Raw genomic sequence first — 12461 nt, forward strand, 5'->3', positions numbered from 1 at the left:
CAATTTTTTCTTTATTGGAGATGCAATGGAGCGCTAGCTTGCTTGAAAAAGTGAAAAAATGGACACATAAAATAAAGTGAACATGCGTGCATGATCATGTGTATCAGATCTTCTCCATCTTTTATCACAAAATCGAGAATAAAGCAAATTGTCTCCCAAAATCTCTTGCCCATGATTCAAAGGCACAAAACCCGAGACGACAAAAAAAATAAAAATAATAATAAAAGACACAATCCAACGATCAATACCATCAATCTCACAGGCCAACCTAACTCTTTACTACACACAAACCTAAGACCTCATTCCCATCTTCACTTTCTTGCACACTCATCTCTGGTCATATCTATCACCCGTCCAATCTTAATCCATCCTTCTTATCTCTCCCTCACTCCCTCTCCTTTATCTCTCCTTAAAAATCGAAACTTTGATCTCTCCTCTCTCTCTCTCCTTCCTCCTTGAATCTCTCCTCTTTGTGGAGGGGTCTTCGTGGCAGCTCAGCTCAGGTCTTTCCTTTTCTCTTTACCCCTCTCTTCCCTTTCTCCTGACAAGTTTGTTTTGGAATTCTATCATGTAATGTTAAAATTTTTAGTGTTGATGTTTTTATTGGTGACCCATGTATTTTTTTTTTGGCCTAAAGCTCTAACCTTCATAATAATGTGTTGTTTTTTTTTCGTTGATGAGCCAGATGATTTTTTGGCCTAAATTTTGAAGCTTTGTGACTTTTTTTTTTGTTTCATGTGAAATTTCCTGATATTGATTTATTTATTTTTCGTGTATTTGCAGAGGTTTGGCTTGGTGGTTTGTTGATAAGTGAAAATGAATTATTATGGATATGAGCAAAAGAGCGCCATGATAGGAGGTTGTGAGGAAAGGGAGAGGATGGTGGTGGTGGCGGAGTCTGTGGTTTGTCCGAAGCCAAGGAGATTGGGACTTTTAAATCCTCCTCTTAATGAACAAATCAGACCTCTAAGATTGCCTGTCAAGTATGTTTTCCCTCTTTGATCCCATAAATTGTACCCTTTTCTTAGGAATTTTTATTTTTTCTATTTTTACTTTGAATAATTTTAATCTCATATCCAGTCACCATGCGGAGATGGCAGATTCGAAAGCCGGGGCAGAGCTGCTAGACATAATTCTTACTAAGGTAAATCTATTTCTCTTTCGGCAATTTAGTGGCTAATTTCTTGTAAAGTATAATTTGTGACCTTTTTTCATTGTTTTGTTTGGTGGCCAAACCTAAAACCTGGCTGTAAATAGGGTCATCCTTGTAGAGATCCACGTTCCTAATTATTTAAAGCAACTTCCAAGAAATTTTTGTTCTTCACAGCTGTGTGTTGGAGATAAATTTTGGCTACAAATTTCTAGAGTTATTATTTTCTAATTACTACCCTTTTTAATGTTTTTGGTTGAGGTCAATGTGTGCTTCTTGTACTCGAAAGTATCAAAGATCCTTGCATCCTCTTGTTTTTGGCTAATCTTAAATCTTGAAAAGCTGTTATTTGCACCAATTCCTGTTCGAGTTTTCTTTGTATTCACGGTTAGATTTGTTTGAGCTTTCTCACTGGCTATACTTTCTTGAAGCAGATAATTAAGCGTGCGTACATGATTTCCTTTACCAATTGGTGTGGGAGTCGAATTTGCTGCACTCCTAGACTGTTTGTCTGTCCCAAATAAAGAGAATCATATTGCTTTGCATATTTACTGGTAAAAGGGAACTTACTGCTCTAAATTATTGCAGGGAGGTTATGGTGGGGACAAACCCGGTTTCCAGGTGGCATCATCACCACCATTTTACTGTGGATCTCCACCATGTAGGGTATCAAATCCTGTAATCCAAGATGCTCGATTTGGTAATGAAAAAATAACCCCATTATCTCCTGCGCCACCATCCCCACCACCATCCTCATCATCTGCACGTAAAGGAGGAGGTTGTGTCCGAATGAAGTTTGGGCACACGCCAGCTGCAGTAAGGATTGAAGGGTTTGATTGTCTCCGCAGAGATGGGCGAAACTGTAGCATCTCCGCTGTGGCATGAACATTGAATTGGTGAAACCTTCAATGCAGCAAATTTTTGATTATATAAGAGGGGGAGAGAGCTAATGGTAGTGTGTACTTGTACTGCTGGTGTTTTTTTGCGAGTGTATATATAATGTTAATGGGTGTTCCATGTTGAGGTTGTCGGTGTTCACTCTCATAATATGTACATTACAATGAAGATCATGAGAGAAAAATGTTTAATTTTCGAAGGAATAAAAGAAGATGCAACTGTTTCTCTTTGTATTATTATTATTTCATGAAGAGGGAGAGTTAGTAAGGTTTCCATTGTAATATTTATCTGTTTGTCACTCTAATCCAGTCCTTGTTTCTAATTGTATCATGGAGTAAGGCCGCGATTTGAGAGCGTTATTGAAATCTTTGTTTTTTTTTTTTTTTTAATTTTGAGTTTTTTTTAAAATTAAAAATTAATTTTTGTTATGTTAAGTTAAAAATAAAAAAAAATAATATTTTAATGTAATTTTAAACTGAAAAATATTCTTAAAAACAATTGATATCATCTAATAAAATTTAGGATTGATCTGCGGAATCCCTTCTCTTCAATCTTTTAAAACCCATCATTTATAAAATTATCTTGTTTGAAGGCACAATGGATAAAAATAAAATGCCTGGTCAATGATTCAATATGGTCTTTCTCTTACATGTTTTTGAGGTGGCGATGTTATCCTTAAAATTGAACTATGCTGGGGGTGTTTGATTTTGAGTTTTAATTTGAATTTTATTTTTGAAACGAAAAGAAAAACGAACACAGTATGGGGTCTACAAGGAGATGCTGTGTTGGGATTTGATTGGTTGTGGTGTTCTATAAAAGGTGGGGTCCCTAGAGAAGGGGGCTGCAAAAGTGACTGATAGTGGCTCTGTCCCTAAGTAAGTTGAACAGAACAGGAGGAGCTAAAAGTGATGGATGGGCTGGCATTGCTCTGGTTTGTGGTTGAAAGGTCAGATGCTGACTAGGGTAGGGAGGAGGTTGGGCGTCACCTTTTCTTTCAGTGGGGCTTACAGACAGACAGCCAGGCAGCAGGAGCAGCAGCAGCTGCTGCTGCTGACGACCTCTTTAGCTACATGTGCACACAGTTTAAGTTTTTATAATATTTTCTAACTCACTCAACTTATCATATTTTATAAAATACAAGATTACATGTCCGCACACTGTCACGAGTATATAAAATAAATATATTTAATAGTTTTATAATTATAAACTAGCACTAAATAAATAATAAAAATTAAAAATATGATGAAGCAAATATTTCATGACGAAAAAAAAATTGTGTTGGTGATCAAAAACTTAAAGACTGAACAAAATAATTTGTAGCAATCTATAGTGTTTTGTGAGGAAAGATACAGTACTTTCGTCACATGATTTAGTTTTTCAGTTAATAGAAAGAAAAAAAATTACAAAGCTAAATTCTCTACCAACTTAATATTAAAAAAAAACCAACAAAGATAGTTTTAGAAGCAAAAAAACCCATGAGAAAAAATATTGTAACAATTGATAATGTTTTGTAAGGAAAACTATAGCGTTTTTTCCAATAAAATAAAATAAAAAACTATTTAGAGAAATATTGTAGCAATCCACAGTGTTTTGTGAGAAAAATTACAACGCTTTTCTCATATGATTTAACTTTATTGTAATTATAATTCTTAACCAACTCAATATTAAAAAAAAAATCGACAAAGATAATTTTGAAAAAAATCACATGGAAAAACACTGCAACAATTCACAGTGTTTTAAAGAAAAAAATTACAAAGCTAAATTCTTAATCAGCTCAATATTAAAAAAAAATTGACAGAGACAATTTTAGGAAAGAAAATAACAAAACAAACACCAAAAAAGGAAAAAAAAATCATGTTGGAAACACTGTAACAATTCACAGTGTTTTGTGATGAAAGCTACAGTGCTTCCCCATATGATTTAGCATTATTTGTAATGACTTGTAATTGTAATTCACAAACAACTCAATATTAAAAAAAAATAAAATTGAAAAAGATAAGTTAAAAAAAATTATAACAAAAAAAACCATGTGGAGAGACACTATAGCAATCCACAATGTTTTATGAGCAAAGCTACAATGCTTTCCGCACATGATTAAGCTTTATTACAAAGTTAAATTCTAACCAACTCAATATTTTTTTTTAAAATCGACGAAGATAATTTTGGAAAAAAATATCACAAAAAAAGAAAACACAAAAGAAACTGGAAAAAAACAATGTGAGGAAAAACTGTATCAATCCATAGTGTTTTGCAAGGAAAAACTTGTATTTACTTATAATTGTAATTCTTAACCAGCTTAATATTTAAAAAATAAAATTGACAAAGATAATTTTAGGGAAAAACATAACAAAAACAGAAAAAAATCATATGGGAAAAACACTGTAGCAATCAATAGTAATTTTCGAGGAAAGTTACAGTACTTTTCTCACATATTGTAACTGTAATTTTTAACCAGCTCAATATTAAAAAATAAAATAAAAAAAGATAATTTCGGAGAAAATCATAAAAAAAACCATACAAAGAAACACTGTAGCAATCAACAATGTTTAAAAACAAAATTACAAAAATAAATTCTCAATCAGCTCAATATTAAAAAAAATCAACAAATATAATTTTGAAAAATAAAAAAATAAAATAGAAAAACTATGTGGAAAAACATTGCAACAATCCACAGTATTTTAAAGAAAAAAATTACAACCAATCATTTTATCAAACAGTTAGGGCATAAATAATACCAAGACCTACTAGCAGAAAAAGACTATAAAGTGCTTTTGAATTTGTAATTTGACTAAGAAAATAAAAGTTCAATTTGAATTCTTAAAATTTTCATTTTTTTTTTCTCATGCTCTCTTGGTTACCAAACAAAAAATATTGGAATTGTAAAATGCAATATCACTTTATTAAATCAAACTTCAAAAGGAATAATTATAATTTTATGAAAGTGGAGAATAAAAAGAAAAGAAAAGAGATTAAGAGAATGAGAGACAATTCTGAGTGTGAAGGAGAGAGAGGAAAAAATGAGGAGAGAGAAGGAAAAAAACATTATTTATACCAAAAACTCGGGTTATTTACATTATGTTATATAGGTTAGGTCGGACAAAACAAAATAAAAATCACAACCAATCATTTTATCAAACAGTTAGGGCATAATATAATACAAATACCTACTAGCAGAAAAAGACTATAAAGTGCTTTTGAATTTGTAATTTGACTAAGAAAATAAAAGTTCAATTTGAATTCTTAAAATTTTCATTTTTTTCTCATGCTCTCTTGGTTACCAAACAGAAAATATTGGAATTGTAAAATGCAATATCACTTTATTAAATCAAACTTCAAAAGGAATAATTATAATTTTATGAAAATGGAGAATAAAAAGAAAAGAAAAGAGATTAAGAGAATGAGAGACAATTATGAGTGTGAAGGAGAGAGGAAAAAATGAGGAGAGAGAAGGAAAAAAATATTATTTATACCAAAAACTCGGGTTATTTACATTATGTTATATAGGTTAGGTCGGACAAAACAAAATAAAAATCACAACCAATCATTTTATCGAACAGTTAGGGCATAATATAATACAAAGACCTACTAGCAGAAAAAGACTATAAATTGCTTTTGAATTTGTAATTTGACTAAGAAAATAAAAGTTCAATTTGAATTCTTAAAATTTTCATTTTTTTCTCATGCTCTCTTGGTTACCAAACAGAAAATATTGGAATTGTAAAATGCAATATCACTTTATTAAATCAAACTTCAAAAGGAATAATTATAATTTTATGAAAGTGGAGAATAAAAAGAAAAGAAAAGAGATTAAGAGAATAAGAGACAATTATGAGTGTGAAGGAGAGAGAGGAAAAAATGAGGAGAGAGAAGGAAAAAAATATTATTTATACCAAGAACTCGGGTTATTTACATTATGTTATATAGGTTAGGTCGGAATGAGCAAGTTTTAAAAATTTCAACCCCCATCTGACTTGGGGTATCTATTTATTAGGTTTTTTGACCCGCTGTCATATGTAATATCCACATTATCTGACTTTAATGGGTTGGATTGGGTTAGATAATACAAATATTACAGATGAGCTGATTTTTTTTAACACCCTTAATATATTCTTTTTTTTTTTCTGGGTAATAAATTAAGAGAAACTCTCAATGTTGTGGCAAAAACAGTGTAACAAGAATCACTATGCATACTTTTATATTTCACTATGGATTCACTACAATAATTTTTTTAAAATCCTTAAACTTATTTTTGGCATATTGCATCCTTTAATGGGCAAAATAAAACCTAATTGCTTTAAATTTGTTGACCAAGGACAAGATTGAAAGAGGGAGGACAATAGTGAAAAAGATAGAAAAAATAGTTGGTAGTTTTGAAATTGGGTAAAAAAATTCATTTTGGTCCTACTTTTCATATTATAAACTTTTGGTTCCTTGATTTTTTAAAAATTCAATTTTGATCAAAACCTAAATTTTTTCTTTTTTTTAGTCCATAGTTTAAGAAAGAAAAGAGAGAGTGGTCAAATTTTGATGGTAAAAGGAGAGAGAGAGTCTTGATTAATACTGATTCCAACAATGAAAAATGTTGATTTTAGTGTCGAATTGATTTCTTCCAACGAGAAGAGCTTATCCTAGATGTTCTTTGACCTTAACTTTGCATGAGACGACAAAGATGAGGTTAGGAAGGTTTTTTGTGTTTCAGGTTGATTTTGGATTTTAAGCGGATTTTGGATTGTTTAAGGTCATATATTAGTTTATTAAGGTGCTTATAATGTTTTGGGTAAAAAATAAGATAGGTTTTCCTCTCCTAAATAATAAAAAATCAACACAGGCATGCATGTCTAGACTTTTTTTAAGCTCAAGTGTACTGGGCCACCCAGATCAGGTTTGTGTGCATGGGTCTTATTTTTGTCTTTTGTTTTTTGGTTATTTTAATTTTTTATTTGCAATTTCATCCTTTATTGGTTGTTTTATTTTTTTTTTCTGTTTAATCAATTTTTAGAATTTTTTATGATGTTTTTTTTCATAGAATATGATTTATTTTTTTACTTAGCTTACAAGCAAGATTTCATCATTTTTTTTATGTTAGGAAGCATTTTTTCTTTATAGCCTACTTAATTTTCTTGCCTTTAATTTTATTTAATCACTTTTTTAAGCGTGTTTTTTTATTATCATTTTATTAAATAAAACATTCATTACAAGAAAAAATATTATTAAATACAATCGAGTCTATGGTTCATGTTTCAAGTTCAAATGTCTACAAACACATGTATCTCTCAACTTTTTCAATTTAGTCCGTGGTTAAATATTATTTATTTTTACCTGGTTTTTACATGAGATTATAATATGTTTTTGGAATATGTGCAACCTTGTATAATATTTTTTTAATATTTTATTCATTCAATTTTATATATGTGTTTGTCTTATTATTGTTTAATCAAATAAAAAATTTATTATAAGAAAACAAAGTTAATAAATACAATTGTATATATGGCTCGAGTTGCAAGATTAAATATCTTGATCCACATCTAATTCTTTATTTTTATAGTTTCGTTTTTAATTAATGATTTTTTTATATGTTTTATTGGCACAAATAATTGTTTGATTAAATAAAAAATTTATTCTAAGAAACAAAATTATAAAACACAATTGAATACATGACCCTTGTTGCGAGATAAAATATCATGACCTATATATTTATCTTGATTTTTTTTTCATTTTAGTCTATAGTTATTGATACGAACCTCGTGATCTCATGATCATGTAACTCACAGGTAAGAAAGACAAATCCCAGAAAGTCAAAGAATTAGGTTTGATAAGATTGTGATATCAAGATTACTTAAACTAAAACATCAATACTATTAGAATGAACCCCTACCCAATGAATATCAATTCATGAATAGAAAGTATAAGGAAGATGCAACGAAAACAATTGTTCTTCGATAAGTCAAATCAATTATTTAGAGAACTAGGAAATGAAAGAATACCTCTCTCACACAAGTAATATTATTCTAAAATCAAAGTTTTTCCCTTCTTTTTATCCTATCCTCTAAATTTCCTATTACACTGTTCAATATTTCCATTTGTTATGCTAAGGCTTTGATTCCGACCTCTTGATCACGTAGTCAAGTAACCTTTAACGAAGTATATAACAACCTGAAATTCCAATAATAAGATTTGATAGAACCCTGATCCAGAGGTGACCCCTTACCCTCCTCATTCGGTTGTGATGACCACTCCTAGTGTTATCTTTCCAATTTGGTTTTCAAGGTGTCCAAGGACCTAATGGTTGGTTCATTTAAGCTATTTCTCCACTTTCATGATCATATGCACCATCTCCTCTAACTTTTTATAATGATGCAACTCCACAATATATAAGCTATATAATGATTAAGGTCATTCATAAATTTAGTCATAATAGCCTTCCTAATCTCATCAACATTAGCTTAAATCATAACAAGTTCCATCTATTTAAAGTACTCATTAATACTCTTTGTACCTTGACTCAAACTCTATAACCTTTGATATAATTTTTTATAATACCAGCCAAGAACAAATCTCCTTCTTATAAGGGATCTCATCTCATCCCAAGTATCAACTTGCCTCTCATAATCCCTCATACAGCTTGTCACTAACTGATCCCATTACACAATGACATAGTTAGTAAAAGAAATAATGCTCTGAATAATTGTGACACTAAAAAATTCAAATCTTTGGATCATCTTTCCCTTGAAAAGCCAATATTTTCAACTTAATTATACCAAAATCTTCACCAAACTCAACATTCCCAATACCTATAATTACCCCTTTGGCCAAAATCATCACCATATATTTCCTCTAAAAACTAGCGATTCTGCTGCTATCTGAAACATTCTCCATGTCCCATAGACACATCTTTAAAATTAACATTACTCATGTCTGTATTATCAATCACAAACTCATCTATATTAGTGTTAACTCGTCTAATAACCCTCTTAACATTAAATTCTTTTCGCTTGGGCCTATTTTGAACCCTACCATGATCATTAACATGTTTCCTCTCCAACTTATCCAACCTATCTCTAAATTCATTGGCCATCCAATCTATTTGCTGATTCATAATGCATAATTGAGTTACAATTTCATTGTCTCCTCTTTGTAGTGCCATGTTGTTGCTTGCCTTTAATATCTCCGAATGTGAAAATTGATTAGCTGATAAGAAATATATTTTCCTTACTTACTCTCTCACATGTCTAAACATCTCTCATGTTTCACTCAATACGCTTGCTATGCCATTTTCCTCTCATCTCACCTTTTTTTTTGGCTCTTACAGAATTGAATTAGACTTGTTACAACAAGTTCTAATTCTGAATTTAGTTTTTGTAGAAATAAATCTCTAAATGAGCTAAAATTTTATTCAATGTGTGATTATGAATCCTAGAACCAATATATAAAATCTTAGAATTTTCTGAATTGGTTTGGTCCAAATTATCCATTGTTTGTTTACTATAGCACATTCAACAAAAATGACTTTTGAATGTTATTTTTCTTTTTTTTTTTTGGCTTTTTATGATACTAATATATTATAAGACAATAAGAAACTAAGATAACACCCTTTATATATATATATATAACCCTAGACACAAACTACTAAGCTATAAACACAAAATAATGAAAATGGAATCAAAGACAACTAAAGCTAAGAAAGTTGAAACTAACAAGAAGAAAATAAAGAATATAACTTGATTTTGGAGCCTAACTCTGATACCAACTAATATGAAACTCTTGATCACATGGTCAAGCAACCCCTAATAAAATAAATAACAACCAGGAAAACAAAAAATTAGATTTGATAGAATCTTGACCCAGAGGTAACCATGTACCTTAAAACTGAATGTATTGGAAAAATATTTGGACCCAGAGATCACCTTGTAACTAAGAACTCTAAGTATGTGAATGATGCTAAGAAGTTAGTTAATCTTCGATAAGTCAGTGTATGATTTTTATCCCTACAAAGAAAGATTGGTTTGCCATAAGCAAACAAAAACAAAAATCATATTTATTCTTCAACTTGCTATTTAAATTTGCAGTTCTAAAGAATATGATATAGTCTCTTTTAACTAATCCTAAAGGACCCATATTGGGTTGCAAGCTAATAGACCTAAATTAGTAATCAATTAATATAAGTCCAATGATGAAATAAACCCCTAAACACTATCTAATGGGCTAGAAACACCAAAATTAAAAATAAATATTCAAAATTAAAGAAATAGATAAAATAGGATAATAAAAACAAAGTCTTCATACTAAAATCATCCATGTAGTTCAAATCTTTAATTTTCTCACATTCTTGCTAGATTTCAGTCTTGATTTCAAACACATTATTCTATCTCGTTTAGATGAATTACTGGGTCTACCATAAATGGTTGGAAAGCTTGAGATGTATAGTTTCTAGACCAACTTAAATTGGAGCAATATGTCACCGGTAGCTCTAAATATACCAAAACAGTACATAAAGGTCTACTATGGCAGATTTGACAAGATTCATCTAGTAACTTTAACCCTATAAAATAATATATTCCTAAACTCTATTTGTCCTGAAAATGTACTAAAATATAGTTCCATATGTCTAGTATCTTCTTGTAAAATTTCAGCTCAATCCTATGTATGGTTTGAGAGATATGTCTAATATTGTGAAACTAGTTAGCAACATTTTAAGGTCAAATTTAGACATGACTTGTTTGTTTCAGGCTTGAATTTGAAAAGCTTGATTTTTAATTGGTGGTGTCATTTTGGAGTTGTCCGACATCTTCAATTCTTTAAAATGTATTAGTGATAAATTAAAAATTATTTTATCACTCACCCCATTACGTGTTTACACTCCTCTCGTGTTTCACTCAATTATGTTTTTAACACCAATATGCTTGCTACACCTTTTTTCTCTCGTCTCACCTTCTTTTTGACTCTTGCGGAATTAAAATCAAAACAACCAAAGAAAATAACCTAGTAATGCAATCCAAATAAATGTAGTTGACTCAAAAAGCAAGAAATATATGAAAATAAGCAAAGACAAAACTACAATTACAATTTCACAAGTAATAAATGAATTCATATGAGATATGAACATTTTTGAAAACACACAAAAATAAAAAAAATCAGAAGCAAATATTATGAAAATAACTTAATTGAAATTTAAATATCCCAGATAAAACTTTACTATACTACCCAAAATTGATTTCAATAGTAGCAAAGCAAGTTTCAATAATTAAAGCAAATCAAACCTGTTTTATGTAAACTAAACTCGAATTTGAAACCTAAACTAATTGATGTCCAAATAATCTCAAATTTGATATATAGTGCGATTAGATTCCAAATAACAAAAAATATAATTTTTCAAGTAATTTTGATGTGGTTTAATCTAATTTCATCTTATTTTATTTTTTGTAGGAAAAGCTATAATGTCTTTGTTTGAACAATTTTTTTTGACTTTTTATGTTAATGATATATGTAGTGACAGTAACAAAACAAAATAACATTTTTTTATGAGTAATTATTGCCGCAATTCAAGAGGAATAAATGAAGATTTGAAATAACGAGTTTCAGCACACGAAACAAAACAAATGAAAATCATAGAAGGATATAACCTGATAAATAAATCCAAGCTTTGATACCAACTAATATGAACTCTGTGAGACCACGTGGTCACGTAACTCACACTCAAGAAAGATAAATCCTAGAAAGTCAAAGAATCAGATTTGATAAGAGCGTGACATAAAAATTACTTGAACCAAAACACCAATAATATTAGAATGAACCCCAACCTAACAAATACCAATTCATGAACAGAACGTATAAGTAAGATGCCATGAAGTCAATTATACCTTGATAAGTCAAATTTGTTTTTTGTCCCAGTAAAGAGAAAAGTGTTGTATCACGCAAAACACATGTTTATTTAAAACATTATGACTTCTGCCCCTTAGTTTCCAAAAATAAAAACTCCTAAAATATTATGTCAAAATATCCTTATAATGTTAGGATTCATTGTTCAAACAAGATTGTCATCACAATGCCTACCTAAACCCATGTTATGAAAGAAGTAACCTTTTATTGCACTTAAATTAGGTTGATCATGGGCTCACCTATATGTATTGTGGCTTTTTGAAGTTAACATTGGCCAAAATATGTTGAATAAGTTCATTCAATACCTCCTTTAACTTCTTGATCCTTGATTTTATGATTGGTTCAATTAACACCTCTAGTGAATCATTTGTGTTGATGGGTTGGTTCATATTATATCATTAATGGTTTTTTTTTATTTATGTTTATTGACACAAATAATTCTATGATTTATTTAATTGTATGCATGAAATTTTTTATTTTTGATTGAGAATTATTTTGATGTTCAAAAATACATTAAAAAAGTCGGCATATTCACTTT

General features: G+C 30.0%; 1 protein-coding gene across 1 annotated transcript; it reads left to right on the forward strand.

Annotated features, from left to right (window-relative positions):
* Positions 1–282: 282 nt before the first annotated feature.
* On the forward strand, positions 283–2283 carry LOC133676256 (uncharacterized). The gene is made up of 4 exons (XM_062097902.1): positions 283–503; positions 784–983; positions 1081–1144; positions 1739–2283. The coding sequence occupies exons 2-4, from the start codon at positions 817–819 to the stop codon at positions 2033–2035; spliced, it is 528 nt and encodes a 175-aa protein (XP_061953886.1). The 5' UTR covers positions 283–503; positions 784–816; the 3' UTR covers positions 2036–2283.
* The last annotated feature ends 10178 nt before the right edge of the window (positions 2284–12461 follow it).

Source organism: Populus nigra, chromosome 16, assembly GCF_951802175.1.
Source record: "Populus nigra chromosome 16, ddPopNigr1.1, whole genome shotgun sequence".
Lineage (NCBI taxonomy): Eukaryota > Viridiplantae > Streptophyta > Magnoliopsida > Malpighiales > Salicaceae > Populus > Populus nigra.

What these genes read in the sequence shown, in the direction of transcription:
- LOC133676256 (XM_062097902.1), top strand. Translation starts at nt 817, where the DNA reads ATGAATTATTATGGATATGAGCAAAAGAGCGCCATGATAGGAGGTTGT. An exon ending in CCTCTAAGATTGCCTGTCAA is followed by an intron (nt 984 to 1,080) that starts GTATGTTTTCCC and finishes TCTCATATCCAG; the next exon opens with TCACCATGCGGAGATGGCAG. An exon ending in TAGACATAATTCTTACTAAG is followed by an intron (nt 1,145 to 1,738) that starts GTAAATCTATTT and finishes AAATTATTGCAG; the next exon opens with GGAGGTTATGGTGGGGACAA.